General features: G+C 39.5%; 2 protein-coding genes across 2 annotated transcripts in view; one reads left to right on the top strand and one right to left on the bottom strand.

Annotated features, from left to right (window-relative positions):
- The window catches only part of NT5DC1 (5'-nucleotidase domain containing 1), a 148,881-nt gene that overhangs the window by 287 nt on the left and 124,349 nt on the right, over nt 1-24,245 (top strand). The window contains exons 2-6 of the mRNA XM_010573436.1: nt 1,940-2,031; nt 3,689-3,760; nt 5,272-5,378; nt 6,767-6,846; nt 10,532-10,613. Coding sequence (XP_010571738.1) covers nt 1,940-2,031; nt 3,689-3,760; nt 5,272-5,378; nt 6,767-6,846; nt 10,532-10,613 — 433 coding nt within the window. The remainder of the gene's footprint in view (nt 1-1,939; nt 2,032-3,688; nt 3,761-5,271; nt 5,379-6,766; nt 6,847-10,531; nt 10,614-24,245) is intronic.
- Nucleotides 16,933-23,660, bottom strand: COL10A1 (collagen, type X, alpha 1). Its single transcript, XM_010573434.1, has 2 exons — nt 23,522-23,660; nt 16,933-19,084 (listed from the first exon to the last, which is right to left on the bottom strand). Exons 1-2 carry the CDS (start codon nt 23,658-23,660, stop codon nt 17,190-17,192), a joined length of 2,034 nt encoding a protein of 677 aa, XP_010571736.1. The 3' UTR covers nt 16,933-17,189.

Below are 24,245 nucleotides of genomic sequence, written 5' to 3'. Positions count from 1 at the left end.
GGTGCGGGGGTCGGGACCCCCGAGCCTGCCGGCTGAGGTCCCCTGTGGAGAAACCTAAAAAGCGAAGGGAAACGCAAATGCCTGTCTCGCCGGCCGCTTCCCCAGCAGGCCTCCGCCCGAGCCAAGGGGACAGCCATGTCTCCGTCTTCCTTTTGCAAATGGTGCTTCTTGAGAGCTCTCCCAACTGTAGCGGCGCTGAGGAAAAGGTAGAGCCTTCCTCCCCCCCCCCTCCCCGCCCCCAAAATCGAGATGCCGCGGACAGAGCTAAAAGTCCGCAGCACTTTCGACAGGCGATCTTTGCAAACTTACGGGTGCTTAAAATAAAACGCCGAGCTTAAAGGCGCTCGGCATCTCTGCCCTAGCCCTCCTGTCCCTTACGGCGGGGACCGCTGCCATGTGCTGTGCCTTCCCGCCCTTGGCACTTCTTTTTTTCTTTTTTTTTTTTTCCGACTGGCGCATTTGAAGCTTCCTATTAATCTTTCATTGACTCGTCCTTCTTTGTCAGGGCTTTGCCGCGGAGCTATCTTGTGTCACAGATGCTCAGGGTGTCCCCCTCTCCCCTTTTATTTCCCTCCGTCCACCTACAGTACGTTTTGCGCTGCGTGGGACTCCTACACTCATTGCAAGATACTTCTGAATTTGGGATAGAAATGAATGTTTATGAGTGTTCCGGTTATAAATAGGCTCGGCTCAGTGCGCCCTGCGTTGAAAAATTGCATTGCTTCCTTTAGCTGTGAGTGACTTTCTGTAGAGAGGCATCTTCCTTACAAAAGAGGGTTCAATAGTAGCAAGTTATAAACTGTATGTGCTCTGAAGTTCCTGCTGGAAACTATAGGCTTACCTTCCATGTTCTTTCTGTTACGCCACACACATTACATCTTACACAGGCACATTCTTCCTGATAAGAATTTTGTCCAATGAAGGCAAACTTTAGACAATTGATAACTAAAAGAATTTTAAAAAAAAACAAAACAAACCAACAAACCAAAAAATACCTAGTTAACAAAATGGAGAAAAAATGAAAACTTTCACTAAACTTAGTTCACTCTTCATCTTCTCACAGCACATAGGCTGACTGATGCACGCCCATTCCATGCCTTCCTGTCTGTAGGAAATAAAAAATACTTTAAAAGGCTGACAGGCACAGCTGAAGAGGCAGTTAGTTCTCGCTCTTTCAGTGTTGGCCTTTATATTAGTCTTTCTCAGACATTCGTATTCATTCCAAGAGCAGCTTTTGTAATCAAAAAAAAAAGGCCAAGGAACAGCTTTAATGAAAGAACCATGACAAAAAGGGAGCGATTACTATTTTTGGATGGGCCTTAAGGACCTGGCAGCATCTACGTGGTTCTTCTTGTACAACTTTACCAGCACATTACATTAATAATTGCTGACTCTTGTACCTGGCTTTAACAGTGTTCTTTCTGAACTTAGAAGTAGTAAAAATTTACTTAGTAGTTGCCTGTTTCCTTCAAAACATGTTCCTCTGAATACTTTTAAAATGGCCCCTGATGGTGGTTGTTTATTGGTTTGGAAGCTGTTTATTGAGCCTTGGTAACCATGATGTTTAAAATTAAAAACAAAACAAAACAAAAAAAGATTGGAGAGGGGGAAGTAGTGACTAGTCTTAAGTACTTACCACCTTGGTTTCCCAACAGTCATGAAGCACAAGGGCAATGAGGTAGAATGCTGTAAACTCGGTTATGCTGGACACACTGCATCAGAACTGTTGTGTGAGCATCTTGAGCTGTTTTCCAGCCATGACAGAAATAACCTCGGGCACTATTTCCCAGTAGTGGAGACAGTGGGATGGGGCCCTTAGCTCCCTGGTTTCATTTCGCTTAGGAGGCGCTAACAATTGCATCTTGCCACTTGCCAGGGAAGCAGTATCTTTCGTCTCACTTAATCAATATAGTTAACGCATGTATTTTTTCATTTGTAGCTAATATATGACAGTTTTGCCCAGTATCTGGTAACGGAGAAGGGTTATGACAAAGACTTGCTGACTCTAGCTCCAGACAGCTTAGACTTCTGGTGAGTATGTTGAAAGTAACTTCCTTTATGCTCTAACTTTTACAAAGCTTGGAAAACAGCTGCTCTTATTAGGCGATTGTTGTTACGATTGTCAAGCCCGATAGCTAAATCCAAAATTGCAGTTTTAAATACTCGTTCGAACAAGTATTTGTCATGAGATACTTCTAATGTGGTATTTTGAAGAGAGAACGGAGCATCCAAGCTTGCTTTGTCTGTGCTTCTGTCTAGATACAAGCCTTTTAGTCTATCTTACATAAAAAAAGAGTATCTCCTTTGTCTTCTACCTTCAATGCAACTGGTAAATCCAGTAACCATCAGAATTTTGTCATTTTTATCTCAACAGATGTGGGTTGGTTTGTGTAAGGCAGAATAATCCCAACAGCCTTCTGAGGAAAGGTGACATGCCAGGAGGTGGCCCTTGGGTGGCAGGTCAGCCACCAACCTGTGATGCAAAAGACTGAAATGCAAGTTCCTGCTCTGAGCTCAGTGGCCTCTGAGCAGGAGCTTGAATGTGAATCTCCGATCTTCCAACTTTAATAGGTTGGCCCTATCTAGGCCACGGGGGTGGGAGCTTGAAGGCCTGGTAATCACTAAATTTTTTAGGAGTAACACAGGGGCTTTTTTAAGTAATGTATGCATTATTGTGTAGTGGTTTTGATCAGTTGTTTTTACAATTCAGTATTTGATTGGACGGTTTCCAAAGGGATCGATTTCAACTTTCATGAGACAAGCAATGTATCTGTGTTTCTCATATTTTGAGGCCTCTGGTGCATGAAATCCTTTAAGAACTAGATATCTCTGCCTCGGTCCCTTATTGGAGCCGGAGGTTCATTAACATGGACCTACAAGCCCACAGTGCTGGTAGCTGTGTGTCAGTGCTACTCACCCAGGTGTCATTTGTGAAAGGCTGGGGTCTGCTTGCAGCCTTCATGGCATATCTTCTTTCCTTTGGGTACCTTATAACAGAGGGTGCAGGTGCTGTTACTTTTTCAGTCTCATTTATTCATTATTATTCTAGCCACTGAACTCTGAATGAGTTGAATTTACGTTTGCTTAGGTTGTTTGAAAAATTATCTGAAAGGTACAGATTTACTAGGAGAGTTAGGAACTCTTGTTGGGTATCTGTCCTATGCTGTCAACTCTTCACCTTTGTAGTGCTGGCTAGCATGGCAATGCTTCTGCTTCACGTGTTGCTTGGATATTGAGTTGCCTCATTTAGAACGATGTTCTACCCCTCTCTCCCTTAATAAATGGTGTTATCAGTCTAGTAATAATAAGTAGGGGAGTTGCCACTAAGAAAAAGATACATTTCTTTAATAGAAGTGGCTTAAATATCACATTTCTTAGTTGTATATGTTTGGACCTTAATCCTCTAACCTTATCTATATGAACAGTCACTGAACTCACTGAACAATGGAACTGGATTTATTTAGTAGGAATTTGCTATGTAAGTGAAATCCGGTCCTCATTGTAGTAATATGTATTTGCACATATAGAGCATTGTTCAAACATGGAAGTATTTGAAGGGTTGCGACTTCGTTGGTTTTGTGTAGCATCACTGTATAGCTTCCGTAACTGCATTTCACTGATATATAACAAGGCATTCCTCTGAAAGCATTAATTGTTTGTTTCTTCCTTAAAATAAAATTATTCTTAGTTGCAAAGGCTTGGTGTTGGATATTGAAGAAGGAGACTTCCTGAAACTTGCAGAAGATGGAACAGTTTTAAGGTAATATTGACAATAAATTTATACTGTTAAATGAACACCAAAATTTTAACCTCTTTCTGAAAGCCATCTCTCAGTTTTATTAAATATTTAAAATACTAATTTCAGCATACATTCATTAACTGGATGTAAAAGTTTAAATACTCTTTGGTAGTGTGACGCTCACTTTCTCTTAATGTTACATATGCAGTCTTTTCGTAATATTTCCATGTTAGCTGCTAGTAAAGAATGTATCATTTTTAGTAAACATCTAAGACTCTGGGGGCATAGTGATCCTGAAAGTAAATTCACATTTTCAGTGGCTACCAATGCACTCTTTGTCCAGTTTTGCTAGGATCCGGGGTAAGGTTTTTCTTTGGATTATGAGTAACCTGACTCAGAGTCAGTGCTAATGACTAATGCTAATGATGGGAGCACTATTATCTTTGTACCGTACATGTTCAAAATTCTGCAGGCCTACAATGTGTAATTTAAATAGCCTGAGGTAAATTTAACACAGAAACTGACACATTCTCTTTCAAATTTCTGGGTTATTTTCCTCTTTAAAGCTATATTTTGCCTGCAGTCATCATTTCAGTACATTCTTAGTTCCTTTTTCCCTCCTTTTTTTAAACATACAAGACTGCTATTTTGAATTGCAAATCTGAAAAGTAAATATACCTAAAGTATATCAATCCCAGTCCCATTTCCCACTTATTTTTGTCCAAAATGAAAATCTGTTTGACTTAGTACGCAAGATAGACTCTACTGGTTTTTTTCTGATAGCATGTGGGAGAAGGAGCTTGAAGATGCTAGAGCAAATCAGATCTCATTGAAAGAAGGGAAGAAATACCTGTGAGTCTCTGCTGTGTATCCTGAAATTTGTTTAGTACCATGAATTTCGGAGTACAAAATGCAGAATTCAAGACTAGAGGGTATACCACATTAAGGGAGGAGTAGTACAGGATTATTTCTAGCATTACCTGCATTTGCTTCAAAACTGGAGTCTGCGTTCTTTTGGGGCCCAGTTTGGTGATCAAACTAGTTGATTTTTAATTCCTAAAAAGGCTTGTGCACACTTCTGTATTACACAGCTGCTTGCAGGGCTCAAACTAGCACTTTTCCATAGTTCTGCCCTGCATTCTGTGAATGTTACCAGGTTTCAGAATGATGTATAGGCTTTCTGCAGTGTGTTTTATTGTGCAGTGTATATTGATAGTTCAAGTATAGTGAGTGTCCTCACACAATTGAGAACATTCAAGCAATAGAGTGATTGTGTTAGCAGGTGAGGCACAGCAGCTGTGCTCCCAGCCAACCAAACTGTAGTGTAGTAAGGCTTTTATTGAGGACTGTAATGTATATGATAAAAGCTTAGGCCATGGGAAACTTCTAAGTTATAAAAAGAGTTACTTTTGATCAACTTGCATGCACCTCAGTATTCAGTTGCAATGCATTACTTTGCACAAGGAGTGGTTTGGCTGTTTTCAAACTTTTTTTTTTTCCCCTTTTTTTTAAATAACTTAATGCACAAATAGGGCAACCCATGGTACAAAGAGCATGACATCCGAAGAGATCCTGGAGACATATGGAAGGAGGGAGTGGAAGCATTTTAATACAGTCAGTGGAATGGTTTCCCGCTCAGGTAGCTATAACTTAGCATGTCCTCTTCTTTGAAATTGCTCTGATCCCTTCAGTGCCTCGTACTGTTGGTTCTTACCACAAATATTTAAAAATACTTGAGCTAACAATTACTGGAATAGGTAAATGTTTTGGGGAAGAGTGGTTTTTTTCTTTTTTCAACTTCTAATACTAGAGTTCAACTTAAATTTAGGTCACCAATGAGACAAATGAGCTGACATTGTAGGAGTGTTTTGGTTATAGAGATGGGCACATTGTGCCTTGATGAAGTAGACTGAGATTACTAGCCTATCTCATTTAGGATGTATTTGGCAAATCTTAAATTTTTCTTAATTGTTGACTCATTGCTGTCAGTGCTGTTACTAGAGGCAGGTGCAAAGAACAGAGTGCGTCTGGAAACAAAACTTCTCCTGCAATTGAAGTTTCTTGCGTTTAAGATGGAAGTCACTTTGAAGGCACTGTGGCTAGGTTTGTGTTCTTGCTCTGTGCTTCCTCTCCATTTGATCTTGGCGATTGTGAGTAATACACATAAAGTCCTCAGTTAAGTTGCATCATCCTATGTAATGGAGATATTTTCCTTGAGTTTTGCTGACATAGACTTGTTTGTGATGCTTATTCTAAACTGCAGGTAATCTTTTGCAACAGGGTAGAAGGGAAAGGTTTCCTTTGGTCATACAGCAAATGTGCCTTTCTTATTATTGAAAAGTGCACTTGGTCTCCCTTGTGAATGTTGGTCCCTGTTTTGCTGACTTGTTCTTTAATATACCTAAGAGACAGCACAGACAAGATCATGAATACCAAAAAAAAATAAAATATCACTGGTTAAGTAATTTCACTCGTAGGAAAGAGTTGTTGAACGTGACCTCAGTCTGGGGGGACATTTGCACCCTCCTGACTTAGTTCTGTTTTGCGGGTTCATGTAATAATGTGGGCATGCTTCCCCTTGGGCTAAGGTACTGTCTGCAGCATGTGTGTGCAAAGGACAAGACTATGTGTAAGACCTGTCCAAATATTTCTGAAACAACTTCTCAAACCCTTTCTTTGTGTTTCCACTGCTAGGGAAATAGATATTTTGGAAGAGTTGAATGATACTGTCCCGACTCTTAAAACTCATGGTTCTTCCCCATCTCTTCCACCTTAACTTTTAGAACCTTAAAATGTATTTTCAAAATATTACTGCCTTGATGCCAGTGAACAACTTTCAGTTGCCAATTATGTGAATCAGAAGTGGGAATGAAGGCTGACAAAGATTGGGAAGCAGATAATGCTTATTACCAGTAAAATCCAAATAGGAGCTTATATTATTATTTAAATGTATTTTTTTTTATTTGTGATTAAAGCATACAATATGGATTAAAAAAAAGTAGAATTTTTTTTATTATTTTTTTCCAGCTAAATACTATTTGTATGATAATTATTTTGACCTGCCAGGAGCTCTCTTGTGTGCAAGGGTTGTGGACAGCTTAGATCAGGTAAGAACTGGTTTGAAACTATGTATTGCATTATCTTTCTCTTCCCCTGCTACACTTCTTGCATGCATTATTAAAAGCATACAAATAGCATATTGAACAACATCAACGTCTTTAGCTTTTTTCTTGTTTGGAATTTTTCATGTTGGACTTCGTGTATTAAAGCTGTCTCTGAAGATAATTGTAAGCTACATGGCATGTTCAAAATAAATGTACTTCCACCAGAGGGCACAAATAACTAGGATACGAATAGAAATGCACTGTTGTCTCAAGTTTACGCTGTGATATGTAGAATATAGCTCTTAAAATCTCTGTTAATTATACTTGATGATACTTGAATTAAATCTAATGCAAGTCTTCTGAGTAACGTGGTTTGCTAATTTGCTAGGTGTTAATGAGTTGAAAGCTTCATTCCATCCTTTTTAAAATTTGTTTTTGTCTTAAATATATTGATCTATGTACACAGATGTAAATACACCTCTAGAATAGTATCCTCTTTTTTTTTCTCTGCTAAACAGTAAGTTAAATTCTCAAGGTGGAAAATACAATTGCTTGAACCTTTTTCAGTGATTTTTAGATAGATAGAATGTCCTAAATCCGACCTTTGAAGTTTGATGCTAGTTGATTTGGTGGTGTTAAAGAAGGCTTGAATCTTAACTTGTGTGCAGCTGGGGGTAGGAGAGGGTTCTTCTCATACAGTAAGTATATTCGTGTCAAAAGAGTACTGATGTAATCTTAAAGGTACCAAAGCGCTGCAGCACTGAAAATTGCCAATACTAAACTTTGCAGAGTGAAATTCAGAGCTGTGAGCTGGTATCTGGGATTCCTTTGGGTATCAGCTGAATTGATGCTTTAGCCTCCACTCCAAAATAGCATGCTGAGTAGATTGCTGGCTAAGTCCAAGTGCTGCGTGAAGAGTTAGCTAAAGCTAGCTTATCGGGAAGCACTGAGGACAGGTGCACCATAACACTCTTAATTTTGTGATTGATCTCTTTCCTCTAAGCTGTTCACGGGTTACAACCCTGTCTCGGATGTAACACCTGTATTGTATTACTTTATTTTATATTTAATTTAGACTTGGCACAAATCACCTACTTATTGAGAGAGAAAGCAGGTCATAGCACGTGTGTAATAAGCTTTCACGTTCAGTTACTAGTTCACGAGCTGAAGCACTGACCCTGGATCAGTGCTGTCTTCAGCCAGAGAGAACCAAACCTGTGCCATTTCTCCAGAGAGCTACCAGAAGTGGGTCATGCACCCTCTCTATCAACTAGCAGTTCTTGAATATTTTACTGGATGTTGGCCCAGTTTCAACAAGAGGGCTACAGTTATTCCCTGGAAGGTTAGCATCAGACAGGTGAGGTGGATGCAAGGCAGGAGGTGGTAGGCCTCTCCAGCACTCGTGCCTGCAAAATGCTGCATACTGATGGTTAAAAACAATCACAATTTCTTCTTCCACGTTTTTAAAAGGAGGTGGAGGCTTCTTTTTCCTGTTCTGGGAGCCTGTTTAGTAAGGGCTATTTTCCTACCATTTCCAGACAACATTCTAGGATCAGGAAAGCTTGCTACTGGAAACAGATGGGAGAACTGCTAGGTTTGGATTCAGAATGGGTTTAGACAGGAGTTGGATGCTGGACTGCTCTACACTGTTAAAAATTAATCTGCTTTTGCTGTGTTCAGAGCCAGAACTCTTACATGCTTTCAGACAAAGCAGAGGAGCTTCTCGGTGTTTTGGATCTTCACGTTGAAAAGCTACACAAAATACCACTTTGTCTGATAGTTCAGCTAACGAAATCACATTTGATAATCACACCAAAATCATGGTGGACTGCATGGGCATGCACACAGTTTTCTCTTCGCTTTCTGGGAATTGGTCTGTTTTCTTTTAAGTCTCACATGCAACAGCTGTGGATTTGCAAGGAATTAGTTTGAGTTTACTCTTCCCTGAGGTCAAATGTTGTGAAGGAAGTGTACCCACTTTTAAATGAGTACCCATCTGTCTTCAAAACAGCACTCTGAAGAACTGTTAGCTCATTGCACTGATTTTTTGAAAAGAAACAAAGAAAAAAAAAAATCCCAAAACACCAAACTAAGGAGCAAGTCAGCCACGTGGAGTATGAGGGGAGCAGACAGTTGAATCTGTCTGTCTCAAGGTTAAAGCTAGTGTAGGCTAGTGCAGTGGCCACTAGACACATAGGTGCTCCCCAGCATCTCCTGAACATGGCTTTGAATAATGACCTTGGTTAGCAGCTAACTGAAGTTTGACATATATGAAACCTTTTGTCTTTATTAGTTCTTTTCTGTAGTTCTGTGGCAGTTTGCTATAGGAATGGATTAAAAAAAAAAAACCTTGAAAGCCACAGCATTGTATCTTTCCTGCTCTTAACCTGCAGAGCTGGTGGATGATAAGCAGACTGCCGTAGTGCTCATCAGTCATGCACAAAAGGCCTTGCTTGTGTGACTTGCTAGTTGTGAAATTAAGGGCAGACCATTCCTCTGGAAGCCTCCATGGCAGATTAGGCCTGATGTAACAGTTTACTTCAGTACATATAAACTACATATTTTTGGCTGGCAATGTTGAAGGTTTTTTTTGGTTGTTTTGTTTTGTCTTTTTTTTTAGTTTCTGAATGTTTCCCTCTCCATAAAATGCTTTGTGCTTACAAAATGGGTCATCATTCAGGTATCAGTGCAGTGGTCAGGACACACAGGGCAGCAATGCTGTGAAATCTGTTAAACAGTTGCCTTGAAATTTATCCTAAAGTAGGTGTGGAAGGCCTGTAACAGCACTACAAAGATACTTTCCAAGGCATACAAACTCAAAGAGACTGTACCACCTGCTTTACTGCAGCCGGGTAACTCTGAGCACCTCTTACAGGCTTCATGGCTGATCCTCTGCTCTGGAATTGCATCCGTCGAATTCAGCATTCCTAAAATTTGTGAAGTTTGAGAGTGCTGTGGGGCTCAGCTGGTTGAGAATCTTTTCCTCTCCCTTGGCGAGATGCTGGAAGGGCGGCTGAGGTCAGCTGGAGCAGCTCTGTGCCCGGGCAGCTTTCTAGGAATGGCGAGAGCCTGTTCCCAAGCACAGATCGCCTTTCCCTGTCCTTCTGCCAGAGCTGGGGTTTGGCAGTCTCCGGAGTACAATGCAATGCCGTGCCACTCAGCCTGGCTTCTGGATGAACGTTTTATACGGTGTTTGGGTGGAGCTGTTGGCAGAAGGGCATTACCTCTAAATTATAGTGAAGGGGTTTGCCAGTTCTGAGGCTGGAAGGTGATATTAGTGCCAGGCTGCAGATAATGTCAGCCTGCTAATTAAGTACAGTATCTGTAGCTCTAGGCACTTCTTTTTCCCAAATGTCAGTGGGGTGGCTCATTCATTAAGTCACTGTTCTGTCTAATGCCCTGCTTTGCTGTAACGTTTTGGAGTTCCTCACAAATATGAATTCTTTCTCCTTTCCCTTTCCTCCCCCCACCTCCACCATAACCTCCTGGAGTAGGGAGATAATGTGTTTGTGGTTACCCAAAGTTAAGCTGGGTACTACCGAGTCCTGATGTCCCAAATCCTACTGCCTAAGACTGTTTTACTCCAAATGCTTTTGTTTATTAATGGCATTGCTGTCACTGTTTCAATACAAAAGCTCAAAATAGCTGATACGTGATATAATGACTAGGTTCCTTTTGACACTTACAGCATGATGGTCAGAAAAAATATGACTTCTGGAAGGACATGGTGGCTGCTATCCAGCATAATTATAAAATATCAGCTTTTAAAGGTAAGTGGGTTCACTGAAAACTTACTATAATAGCTGAAAATATTACATGTGCTTCCCAGAGCAAATGCATTTCCAAGTACACTGCAGGGTACTCAACACAGCTTTTACTTTTCAAGCTTACAAATAGTTGTATAATAGACATATGCTTATCCTGGAATAGAGCATCTTTATCACTACTGTTGCTACTTCATTTAGCTAAAACTGTTTTGCTATCTTCAAAAGCATTTGTGATGTGCTACTTCACTGAATTTAAAAGAAAAATGGTTTCTTACCATGATTGGTATGGTAATGTGGACATTCTTGAACTGTATTTTGATTCTATTCCTTATGTTCTTGTAATCATAAACAAAATCAGAAATGCACTGGGGAAAAAAATAAATTACTAACTAATATTGGTAATTTTCTTTAGTGCTCTAGTTTTGATGAGAATTCCTCATGTAGTATTGACACAATAGTGAGGTGATTGTTATTTTGTTATAAACTTACTAAAAATTGAGGAAATTTTATTTTTTTTTAATAATAGTCTTCCTCCACCCAAAGCCAACTTTATAATACTGTAACGTAAATTAGGGTTGGAAAATATCTTGGATACCCTTCAGCTAGAAATGATTTTCATTCTTTCACAGACTTGACTTCTGAGTTTCTATTAGGCATATAAAATAATTAGTTGATAATAAAAGCTAACCATCTTGTGTGTGCATACAGTTAATTGAATTTATTTTTAACCATGTTTTTTTGTAGGAAGATTATATGCAGCTCAGTTTGGAATTCTGTATCATTTTGCTGACAGTATTTTCCAATAGTTACCTCTGTTAATGCAACATCCATGAGGCACAGGTGTAGTTTGGACACTCTTAAAACTTACCTTTTGTTCACCAGAGCTGTACTACTTGCTGTATTCCTTTCAAATATAATTGAAAAAATTGTTTCAGAGAAGTTTCAAACAAAAATAGAAGTTGATGTCAGGTTGCATGTTGTAAAAGACAGCAAGGTAACTCCTAAAATGTTTTGTTTGTCGTTGCTGTGTTTCCATTGGAGCTTAGAGTGTGACTGGTAGTTAAGAATTCCTTTACAAACTCATTCAGATATGAAATAAATGTATCCTTTGTTTTCTGCTGATATTAAACCAATCGTAATCAGCTTTTTTGAGCATTTTTGTTAATTCATTTTTCAAATCATGAAAGCGCTTTGTTTTAAAAGGTGGTGATCATGCAGCATTTGTCAAAGAATAATTTTTAAGTGTTCTTTGGAAATTAGATCAAACAAAAGTTAAACTCTGATCTTTGAACTCATATAAATATTTGCTTGGGTTTGTTTATATACAAGTGCCTGCTTGTGTGCACGTGTGTATGTTTATGCATATACCTACCTATCAGGTACCTATTTGTATATGTAAGCATGGAATCTGCATACAAACAGATGTGGGATATGCTTTAATCCTTTCTAACTCCTATTGGAATTGGCACCTAATTTAATACACCTCATTCTCTCTTATAAAAGTCATGAGGTATACGTACAACAGTGCTGAAAACATAGTAACTGATAGGCATGAGTTATTTTGGATAAAGCTCTGCAAAATCAGAAGTGAAACAATGCAGATTGTATACACTACTTAAATATGTTAATACATGAAAGTGCTACTCTGTCATGCATCACTTTGAAGGGTTTCATAGTGGTCTTATTTTCCTTTTAATAACATGGTCTGGTAGATAAAGCACTAAACAGGGAATCAGAAGAACCAGAGATAGTTTCTTCCTGTATCACTTACCTGTGATAGTCCCATGGAGTATCTCTTTTTGCTTCAGGTCCCTCTCTGAAATGAGAATAATGGTACTAATCTTCTTTCACAAGTTTGCGCTTAAGAGATTTATTTTTTTCTCAGTAGCAAGTTTAACATAACTTCCTGAGGAAACTCCTAAACCTGGCTCCAGCCCAATGTCTACATACCAGGAAGCCCCACTGTCTGTCTTAGCCCAGAGCCTGGCCTCAAAACCACAGCCTCTTGACTTAACTCCATTCCCTCAATGTCTTGTAGGGGGTTTAACCCTTTAGACAAAAGCAGTGCTCATTAACAGCTAGTCAAGGTAAAATTTCAAAAGCAAACTTATTAAGTGGTCAGTTGAGGAGACGCAAAGTTCCCAAGTTGAAATGGCATCTTTGTAGTGCCATTGTCAGTGACAGAGCAGAACGACTGTTTTATTTTTTTTTAATCCATTAAGTGTTTGCAGTTCACTTTGGTTTGTTGTCAGTATGCCCTTGTTTCTCTATGTCCCTTCTCTTTTTTGCATGATTTCTTTGATCATAATCAACTGTCTGGTGGATTTTGCTTTTCATTGTCTTAGCTATGGTAATTGCCTCAGATAATTGCCCTATGATATTTTTTTTGGATGGCTCTTTCAGTTAGGCATGATTGTCCTGACTCAGCCTAATGAAGGGTATTAACCCACTCTCCTACTTGTAAAGAAGTAAAGAACCGAGGCTTGCAGAGGGAAACTAACAGGGTTCCAAAATAGTCTTGTGTTACTTAGACCTTCCTTTGTGAAGAATAACTCAAAAAAAAAAAAAAAAATTGGGAGACTCTATTAAACAATACTATCAGAAAAGTACGATGTCAGATGGCAAGGAACACAGATATTTGTCAAATGGTCATTTCTGACCTAATAATACGTGCAAGAATGCCCTTTGCAACTGATATCCAAGTTGAGCATTAAATCTACTTGAGAATCCTTTTTGTAAATCTTTAACTTATTACTGGAATATTTTGCAATTTTAAGGTTATTTACATAACTTTGTATGTGTTTCATTTAGTGTATGTTCTATAGGCATTAGTAAAGAGCAATTTTAAAGGAAATGTCATGTGGCAATGCATTTTACACTATATAAATCCGTGGACAGAGGTCCACAACACATTATGGAAACAAGTTTGATCTTCAGAGGTGTAATGAGGACTTGAAGTACTGTATAATTATCTCCATGTAAAAAGTTTCAGATTAGGTGATTTTTTTTGATGGAAAAATCAGTAGTTTTTGTAGGAGGAAGTTGCCTAATATAATTTTGTAGAGCAGAATTTTGTAAAATTTCTTCTCTTAAAGGCAGTTTGCTTTCTCTTGCACAATTGTCTTTCCCCATAATTTCCCTGACACTTCTGAAAACCATAGCATCTGTGGTTATATAGGGAAAATGATATACTGGTAATATTTTCAATGAGTTTATAAGTTTATGTTTCATTTTGGAAGTAAAAAGTTCATGGCTAATGTGGCAGCAGAGACTTCATAAATTGCCCATGAAAAGGCTTGATGGAATCTGCTCTCGGCTTTCAAGGGTGCAGCTGAGAAATTTGCCACTGACCATCTTTTACAAAAAGGAAAGTTATCAGAGAAGGAAAGTGCTAGACTTAAACCCTGGTTTTTAATAACTTGCATTTTGTTTTTGTTCTTTTAATGTGATTGATCAGCATTCTGAAGCGGCATGCTGATATACAGGAAGTGTGACTTCGGGGAGGAAAACTCTGGATCTTTCTAAACTACTCCATCTTTTCCCCCAAAACATGCACACATACACACACAGAGAGGTTTTCAGTCACAAGTTTATGGTATTACCCTGTTTTGGCAGAAGATAATGAATGTAGATATCTGTGATATGTGTGTGATATCTTTTATATGCAACTTCAAGTACAACAAACAAAAAGCAACGATGCTTTTCTGGCTAATAAGAAAGAATCCTCCAAAAATTCTGCAAAACATCAGAAATTCCTAATGTCAATGTAGTCCCATGATGAGAGATCTTTGTCTTAATTGTGAAAACTGCAACAAAGATAGAAGCAAGTAAATTTGTTACGCTTCTCTGCTGTGCTTTCCGGCTAAATACAGAAGGGATTATTTGGGTGCTTCATGTGTTTGACTACTTAAGGCTCCAAAAATTTCAGTAGTTCTTTGGAAGTGAGTTTTGTAGTATTACAGGCTCTTTGTTTTCATTTTAATCTCATATTGGTTTTTCTTTCCTCTAATGCCCATGATCCCGAAGAGATGTGGTTTCTGGAAGAGCTTTATCTTTAGGCTGCTGATCTTCAGGTGGAGAAAATATTAGAAAACAAACTTAAAAATCTTACAGACCTTCTCAAGGTCCCCTCTAAATTGAGAATCCAAAACTAAAATCAAAGTATAAGTTGTGCTCGTGCCACAATTTGGTGTGTAATCTCTAGCTTTTCAATGTTAAGAGTTGCTTATGTAATGTCTGAACAATTATGAAAACCTTTCAAAAAGACGGGCATGAGGTACTAAGCTGTAGACTTATCTGAAGTCCTATGTGCTCATTTGAGGAACAAAGACATTAAAGGACAAAACCTGGTTTAAAGTGGATGAATGGTGAGGATTAGTGAACTATGCTTTTAAGAATACTGTCTGTGCCCAGTTTCTTGTGCAGACACTAGTTAATTGGAATCACAGGACAGTAATGTACTGCTGAGCACCAAGCATCTCCAACAATTTTAAACATGTGCTTTGGCATACATTTCATATATAAAGCAATTAACCAGAAACTTTACAACTACTGAGCAGTATTTTCCAGCTCCAGTACCCAGTCCCTCTATTCGTTTCCGAAACAAAAGTGCCAGATTGGTTGAATATATGGGCAGCAGCACATGCTATGTTTAAATACTGGAAAGTGCTGCTGAACTAATGCAAGTGACTGCCCAGGAAAACATTTTTAGTGCAAAAAAGATATAATTCTTAGGAGATCTGTAATTAATACTTGACCTAAAACAGGAAGGTAGAAAAGTGGGGATAAACAATGCGGACTCAAGTGTCTTGGGTTTTATTTTGGCTTGGAAAAAAAAAAAGTATCGCAAGATTGCTACTTATAAATTGTGGTCCTGTCCATATTATTTCCATACAAATATTTATGTGCAGTGTTTATAATAGTAGTACCAATTTGCTTACCTAGGTCTACTTGGCTGCTAAAATAAGCAGATCTCACATTACACTCTCTACTTAAGCATTCATTATTTTACTGAAGTATAGCCTAAACCACAGGCTTCCTTATCCAGCAGCGCTTAATAAGGGGAGAAAAAAAACCAATTCTGCAAAGCTACATTCTTGGTAGCTCTTTACAGTTTCCAAAACATTATATATTTTTGCTAATGATGGATCAACCTAAAGGTGTCCTCACTTTTTTATTAATCCCAAGGTATTATCAAGTACTTGGGGAAACTGCTGATTTTAAACGTATACAATGCAACAAGCCTCAGGTTCTGCTTCCATGAAGAAATGGTAATACCACAAAACTTTTAAACATAGGCCTACATACTTTTAGTGCAAGTGATTAAAAATTTCTGTTTTAAAAATTGAAGCTAAAAATAATATTTTGAGTTCATAAGGTTTTGATGTATATGATACTTCTAAAGCACACGAATGGTAATTGTCATTGGAAGACATATGTGATCAAACTATTACGGTTTCATAATTTATAAGCACTAATTTTATTAAGCTAGCTTACTTTATACCATTAACTTTTCATAGTGCCACAACAGATTAATGCAATGTCTAATGTTTGTGAGACATGAGTGTATGTAAGTATGGTAAATATGATTATGTCTACTGACTAATTACTGTCATTGTTTGATAAATTTACTATAAGAAGTAAATATATTCCCCAGACTATTGTGTGTTAAAGGAATGAAGTTATTCAGGGAAAATCAGTGCAAAGATTGTCTCCAATTTTGGGGTGGTAAAGCTGTTCTGATTTTGTGTCTGGACTTGGTGATAATTGTTTTACAGTACTCTGAATATTGTAGTTTTACAGAATGTTAGGATCTTAAAAAATATTGACCTAGTTTGTTGCAGATTACAAAATGTGCATCAGACAAAGCTAAGTGGATTTCTAGGCTTCAAATCTGGTTGCTTTTTCATATCGTGAAAGTCTTAGATCTTCAGTAACAGGTAATAATTTGTAAATCTACCTTTCTCCAAGGTAGTTATGCATTAATAAGAAAAGTGGAACTAAATTAAAACTGTGACCTGGTATGCACTGTATTAGAGTTGTTTTCTTGACTCCTGTTCTGTAGTTTAAAGATGAAGCTGACAGATAGCAGAATGTTCCTCAAGTATATTGTCCAGCTGTTGTGATGATTGTGGTGTATCTGAGACTGTGTACTTTGAATAATACCTTCAGTTAATTCAAGTATAGCAGAGTATGATCTAGAGTCCTGGAATGGCTACTTTATGTGTTATAAGAAGTGATATTTAGAAATTCTGCTTTTCCTTTTCTTCTGGAAAAAAAAAAAAAAAAAAACAAACAAAAAAAACCCAAAACCACTGGTGCATTATATTAACTCATAAAATTTTAATGTTGCATTCAGTCAGACAATTGATCATCATTTGAAAAATTTCTTGCGACAATTCTCTAAAAACATACAATATTATTCTACTAGTTTTGAACCAATCTCTTCCACTTTCTCACTCCCTCCTCCATTTCTGTTGCAAAATTGAAGTTGCATGACCTGCTAATGATGAATCAGATCAGCGCCCAATTAAAACGGTCTGAAGGAGAGAGTGTCAGGACAGTGTAAGTGGGATGTTGTTAGTTATGAGCAAATAGGAAACCTGAGAAAGAAGAGTGAACGTAGTCAGAGGAATAGAGACCATTAGATTCTGAATTGGGCAGTTGGAGCCACACTTGATCGTTCTCCATGAGATCGATGACAGCACTGCCAGAAGCCTGGTCAAGGTATCCTTTCTTGTACTCATCATAGGTGTACATGAGCGGGGAACCATTTTTGTAGAGTGCAACCCAAACATTTGTACCTTTTGCATGTACATGGTAGGAGAAATAGTACAGTCCTGGGATCCTGCAGGTGAAGATTCCTGTTCTGGGGTCATAGTGTTGCTGCCTGTTGTACAAGATTTTATCAAATTTGATGGGGACTGTTGCCCCAGGGTAGGCTTTTGAGAGGATGACACTGAAAGCAGACACTGGCATCCCTGTAAGAGCTTGGTTTACTCCTCCTTTCATGAAGGACATTCCTGATAGCTCCCGAGACTCTCCTGCTTTAACATAGCTGTCGGGCATCTGTGGGATTACGGCTTGGCCAGGGGGACCGGGAGGACCTGGCGGGCCTGGCAAGCCGGGCTCTCCATTGTTGCCTTTAGGGCCGGGGGGTCCAGGTGGTCCCATGGGTCCGGCTAAGCCTTTTGTAGAAATACCTGCAGGGCCCGGCAGTCCTGGTGCTCCGGGCTCACCTTTCGCACCAGGGGCTCCTGGCAGGCCAGGGGGGCCAATGGGGCCTCTGATCCCGGGTATTCCCGAGGGCCCTCTGGGGCCCGGCTCGCCATTGATCCCTGGCACTCCCTTAACTCCCTGGGGACCCACTGGACCGGGCAAGCCAGGTAGCCCAGCGTGGCCAGCGTCGCCTTTTGGACCTGGGAAACCTGGGTGTCCCTTAGGACCAGCAAGACCCTGCTCACCTGGGTATCCTCGTTTTCCCTCTAGCCCCGGTAGACCCCGTTCGCCCTTGGCCCCTGGGAAGCCCGGGGGGCCCGCAGGGCCCATGTCGCCTTTGGGCCCGGGTAGGCCGTTCTCACCAGGCAAGCCTTTGAGTCCTTGAGGGCCCATGTTCCCTGGTGGTCCGGCAGGCCCTGGTTCTCCTGGCACACCAGCCGGGCCTTGGTCTCCTTTAGGTCCTGGAAGGCCAGGAGGACCTTCAGGGCCTCTGTGTCCCTTCATCCCTGGCAATCCTGGCTTTCCAAATCCTGGAAGACCCGGGGATCCAGGCAAGCCTGCAGGTCCGGGGTGTCCCTTGGCTCCAGGGACGCCTGCTGCTCCTGGTGGTCCCATTGGCCCAGGCTTGCCAATGCCAGCTTCTCCAGGTTCTCCTGGGGGACCCTGGGGACCGGGCATCCCGGCCGCTCCGGGTGCACCTGGTAAGCCTCTGTCACCTTTCATACCTGGCTGACCTGGAAGACCGTTTTCGCCGGGCTTCCCTACCCCAGCAGGACCCGGGAGGCCCCGGGGTCCCTGTGGGCCTGGAAGACCCCTGTTACCCGGGCGGCCTGGGACGCCGAATCCATTTTCTCCCTTTTGTCCATTTATTCCAGGGATACCTGGCTCTCCCTTCTCGCCGGGTAGGCCCCTCGGCCCTTGAGCTCCCGGAGGGCCTTGTGGTCCTGGCTTGCCAGGAACAGACAGTCCTGCAGGGCCAGGAGTGCCAGGGGGTCCCTGTGGCCCTCTTGCTCCTGGGAGCCCAACAGGTCCAGCTTCTCCTTTCTCACCATTTAGTCCTCTGTCTCCTGGCTTTCCTGGTAGACCTGGCATGCCTGGCTTTCCAACTGCAGAGAATCCAGGTGGTCCTGGGGGGCCAGGGGGTCCTTGGGGACCAGGACTTCCAAACCCTGGCTTTCCCGCAGGACCTGGTTGTCCTCTTGGTCCAATAGGGCCTGGGGGACCAGGGGGTCCTTGTTCACCCCTTATCTGCACACCTGTGAGAGAGAGGAAACGGGTCAACCAGGGCAGCTGTAACAGATTTGCAGACTGGTAGCATGATGGTGAAATGTGTGAAGGGTTAACTTAACTTGAACCTCATAGAAGTCAAGTTTCTAATACTGTGTCTGGTCACTGAGAACCTGATGTTCAGAGCAAAAGTGTCTCAGAGCTCTTACAAGTAACAAGTGCAAATTTGTTGGAGTTGTGTTGTGAGCTACAAGGCTTCTAGAATTTTTTCATGACTTCAATACATTTAGGGTCATCAGAGAGCTTAAAAGCTGCTGTGCAAGTATTAAGGAAGGAAAAAGAAAAACCAAAACCAACAGGTAACTGATTTAGCAAGTCATGAGACTTGCATCTTGATCGTGAACAAAACCAGAGAAAGCTTCCTGTGCAGGTGTAGCTGCTTTTCTGAAACTAGTGCGTGCTACATTTTAGTGAGATATTTGTCCTTCCCCCCACACACTTCCAAAAGTGGGCCAAGGTTCTGTTTTTTCGGTAAACATATGAAGGTTATATTTTCAAATACTATCCTAAAGATTTTTGTTTGTCATAAAAATTTCACTCGGTGGTGAGGTCACAACTGATAATTCATCTTACTGCAGTCAGAATTCTGGCATTGTGTTTTTTTTTTAATAATACATTATTTTCCCAGTTATCAAAACAGCAGGTGGAGCCACTTAACCAAATGTCACACAGAGGAATAAACAAACAAGCTCACTGCTTAGTTTTCTGTGCACTTTGGGGGAGCTTGCAGCTTTGCGTTGGAATTAGGTTGCTGATTTGTGGGACATTACAGACAAGATTAACATGGATGTTGTGAGACTACTTCAGTAGTTTGCAGCAACTGGCAGCATTATAGAACAAAATACCATACCTATGATGAATGTTAATTTAAGAAGTCACTTTAAAAAAAACAAAACTGAGGGATATAGGAAGAGCCTGGATTCTGGTTTTCATAATGGCAACGTACTCTGTTTGTTGCTTATTTAGAAAAGATTGATAATTGATCAACAATTGGATCAGCTTTTCAGCCTCTTACAGAAAGAGCAATGTGTGCAAAAGTTTATGCAATGGTGATTCTGCTGTCTCTTAGATAATTAATACCTTTTTCCAATTGGTGGCTAGTCTTGATGAACCAAAAATGAGTTGAAGGAGGAAGAAAACTATTCTTGTACATATTGTATTTTTAAAAAATAATAGAGATGTGTATATGAAATAAATTTTATTTTAGTTTGATATGGGATCTGCAAGGTTGCTTTCTTCCTATATTGCCAGGGAAATTGTTCTTATATACCAAGTGTAGAGAGTGCATTTTCTTTTTTTGCTGATGCATAAAATCGGCACAAATGCATATCACCTTATTTTGCACACCTTCCTATCTCATCCTCCTTAAGGCAGTGAAAAGGAAGATGTTAAAATTCTACATATAGAAAGAAAGCAATCTGTCTGTTTTACTGACAAACTAAAAATGCAAACATGCATCCTCAGCTGCAGAGGAGATTGTGGAATCTGTGAGTACCAGTGACAAGTCTGGTGCAGTCTTTGGTTTCTTACCGATACTGTTGGATTTCTTACTACTGATATCCCATATTCAGCAGGGTGCAATTGCAAGTCGGTTTTCTTGTTATATAGGTGGCATAAGATATGTCAAATTTTAAGAACTACATCATATGAAAAAATAATTTGGAAAGGCTTAAGCCTGTCAGAATTAGCACGTACCCTGGAGCAGAAGTGGCATGTAAATGTTCTTTACGTGTTACATATTTTTCTCTTCACCACAGATAAAGAGAGCTGCCATCAGACAAAACAGCTTACTCAACTGGAGGACTCAGAATTTATTCCATAGGTTCTGTCTATGGATAGAACTTCAAAAACTACCTGTTCACATCAGACAACACAGGCAGGTCAGATCGAAGCCTCAATACAAATACCTAAATGAGTTCCTGAGCTAATGTTGTTTCAGTTGTAAGGCATTAGGGGAAAAATACAAATAGGTTTATACATCAACTGCATTGAATCCAAACCCAAGCATTTATGTGGGTACTTTGGCAGAAGACAACAGTGACCCCAGCCAGGTCTGCTCTTTCATAACAATAACTCGAGGAACTATGTCCAGGCTTATCAAATGTATTTTGTTCTTTAGCAGTCAGAATTTAATTTCTGCAGCTTGGGCAACATTCATTTTATTCAGCTGTGTTGAAGTAACATGCAGTTATTGCACTTGATCAAATTATCTGTTTTTGGGCGGTGGCAAATTGCATCAGACTTTATCTTCAGAGTGCTTTTCTTGCTTTTTTACCATGTTTTGGATGCAACTTCGTATCGGTCCTAGGTTCACAAAGTGGTGGGTACTGCCTTTTTGCATAAGATGCTAAAGGCTTTGTCAGTATTCATGATGTTATAGAGATTTTCTGTGAGGAGCTATATTGTTTCAAAGTTGTGCTGCTTTTAGATCAAAATGTCTGGTAATTGTGTTGTCTAGAGACAATGGTAAGTCCTCTGAGGAAAGGACAGCTGAACGCGTCAATGAAGTAGGATTTTTACCAGGAAAATTGAAGTAGTGGTTGGCTACTCTTTTATGTCTTGGCACATATCTTGATGCAAAATTGGTTTACGTTCTCTGAGTGCAGTCAAACCCTATTTATGTATTGAATTAAGTATGAAGACTGTAACAAAACCTGTAGTAATGGCTTATTTGAGCATTGCTGAACAGTCAGACTTAATTTAATGATTATTCTCAGCTAGGACTTTTTGAAGATTTCAAGCCAAAGAGCTACTGGTTTAAAAATTGTCCTGCTACTTTTAAAAAATGATAACACTAAATACCTACAGAAAAGGAAAGTGTATTCTGACTGGAGAGCTGTCAAGAACAAGATACTTAAAACTGTTAAAACAATTTCACCAAATTAAATGAAGCTTTAATAGGTTTTGATTGCCAACAGAAATTGTATGATCTATTACATGTTGCCGTGAGTCACCAGTCTGGGTCTAGACTGAAATTTTAGTTCCAGGCTGCTTTTTCACAAAGTTATACAAAACAAAAAGATAATTTATTGGTAACTAAATCTCTAGAAGCGAATGTTTGGTGACCAAATAGGAAAAGTAAGCTATAATGAAAAACTTGCCATATGCTACTTGAGGTACTTGCATATGGAAGAACTTACTAGGCAATAGTTAGATGAATTTGGTTCTGTAGACTCCTGTTTTATTCTTCCATGATCATCTCAGACTAGAAATTATGATCTCTAACAGTATGCCCTCTTTAAACTTTTCTTAAAACCCCTCTGTAGGATGCTTGTTTTCCAGACTGAAGAATAGCAGTGGTTTTCCAGTCCTCAATTTTGATGCTTGTTCCCTAAATGAAGACTTGCAAGCAATTTTGAATGACTGGACTCCCACATCTGTAAAACTGAATAGCCTGTTGATGTCTGAAAGAAAATAATGTTGTTCTGGGGCAGGGCAGAGAGCGGGATGTTTACAAGGAAGATTCAGTTCTCTTAATTTTAGTGATGATAATTTTCAATAGAGACTCCTGATCATACTTTGGGGGACAATTCATGAAATAAATGCAGTACCTAGGAAGTCAGAACTTTTGATTTCAAGTTTTTAAAAAAGGCTTTGGCCTAAGCATGGAACAATAAAACAGAACTCAAATAGTTTCAAACACTAAGTATAGCCACCCATTTGTCTTATAAGGACAGAGAGGATACCCAGAAATAAGATGTCACAATGTGCAGCATTGCAATTATATATTGCCTTTACAGTCTGTTACAACTGATTTATGAAATGAAGATAACTTTTTATAATAAAGCTAGAATTGTTGTATTACTATGAGATTAGTCTGGTAATTAAAGTATAAGCTTAAATCACTCATGAAAAAACTATGTAGAGGTTTATGTCACATTTTTACAACTATATATCAATTTATTTTGCGTTTCTAGTTGTTAAACAGATCTTCATTTGGCCATGTATATCAGATATGTATTTAAATTCACACCTAAGTTCTGTGACAGAATATGTAAAAGTTCTTTCTGAATATTGTAGATGACAGGTCTATTGTTAGAAACCCCAGTGTTCAATCAAGAAATTTGAGGATAATTAGCATGTTGCACATAATTATGTACACAGTCATGTTGTATTATTCCGACTACTGAAGATCAAATCTGTAGCTGTGATTTTTGTTCTGCTCTATAAGCCTTTAGTGACTATTGTGTAAAAAAAATTTGTCTGTGGCAAGTGTACATCTTTGTCAATAAGAGGCAACTGCTAGAGCCACTGCCAGTTCTTTCTGCAGTGATGACATTATTTTAATGAACCTAAACTGTTAGTGAAAGTTGAATACCAATAGTATAAACAAAGAGCTTTTGTTCATGTATTGACCCACGAGGAATGATTGCGTTAGTTTTATTATCAGAAAATAGTAAACTTACCTTGACTCTTTACATTGAATGGTAGAAAATGTGGCCCCTTGATGCTGGATTGTTTCTGATATCGCTCAGAAAAATATCCATCACTACCATGGACAATGTTCAGACAAAACAGCAGCAGTAAGGATATTTGTAAATGCATGTTTCCAAATCCGTTCTGTGTTAGAAAGGGGAGAAAAAGTTTGTTATAAAGAAAAGCTGTTCAATTCTCGTTCTTGTGCATGAATAAGTGAGTTTTCTTTAAGTATTGGTATTAAAAGTAACATGATTTTGTGCTTACTTCTTCCTGCTTTCACTAGTTGTGAAAAATCCTCTAAGAAAAAGGGAATCGGTATTGCTATCACTTTGAATGATACAGCTCTTGTATAGGTAGCTTAAAAGTGATACTCTCACTCTTAGGAAAAGAATGGTTTTAAATGGATGCCAGTCTATTTAAAACCACTATCCTCAGAAACAGTGATTATTTTCCTAGTTACACTAGGGCTCCAAAAGTAAGTTCAGGAGTTGCATATATCAAAACTCCAGAAATGAAGAAAAGTTTTCAGTGGAAATGCATAGACACTCCACAACAACCTTACTACCTCTGTGTAATGCTATAGCAAATGAAGCATGAACTCCTGGCTCCCTCAGCATCAATGGCAAAAATCTCACATTGCCTTGCTTGAAACCAGACTTTTATCTGTAGCCTTTCAAATAGCCCCAGTGGCAGTAAGGATGCTGTCACTGG

Source organism: Haliaeetus leucocephalus, unplaced genomic scaffold (assembly GCF_000737465.1).
Source record: "Haliaeetus leucocephalus isolate CR32 unplaced genomic scaffold, Haliaeetus_leucocephalus-4.0 Scaffold384, whole genome shotgun sequence".
NCBI classification, from domain to species: Eukaryota; Metazoa; Chordata; class Aves; order Accipitriformes; family Accipitridae; genus Haliaeetus; species Haliaeetus leucocephalus.
The sequence above is the reverse complement of the archived record's forward strand: the minus strand, read 5'-3'. Positions and strand labels throughout refer to the sequence as shown.

What these genes read in the sequence shown, in the direction of transcription:
- COL10A1 (XM_010573434.1), bottom strand. Translation starts at nt 23,660, where the DNA reads ATGCATTTACAAATATCCTTACTGCTGCTGTTTTGTCTGAACATTGTC. An exon ending in ATTCAATGTAAAGAGTCAAG is followed by an intron (nt 19,085 to 23,521) that starts GTAAGTTTACTA and finishes TCTCTCTCACAG; the next exon opens with GTGTGCAGATAAGGGGTGAA.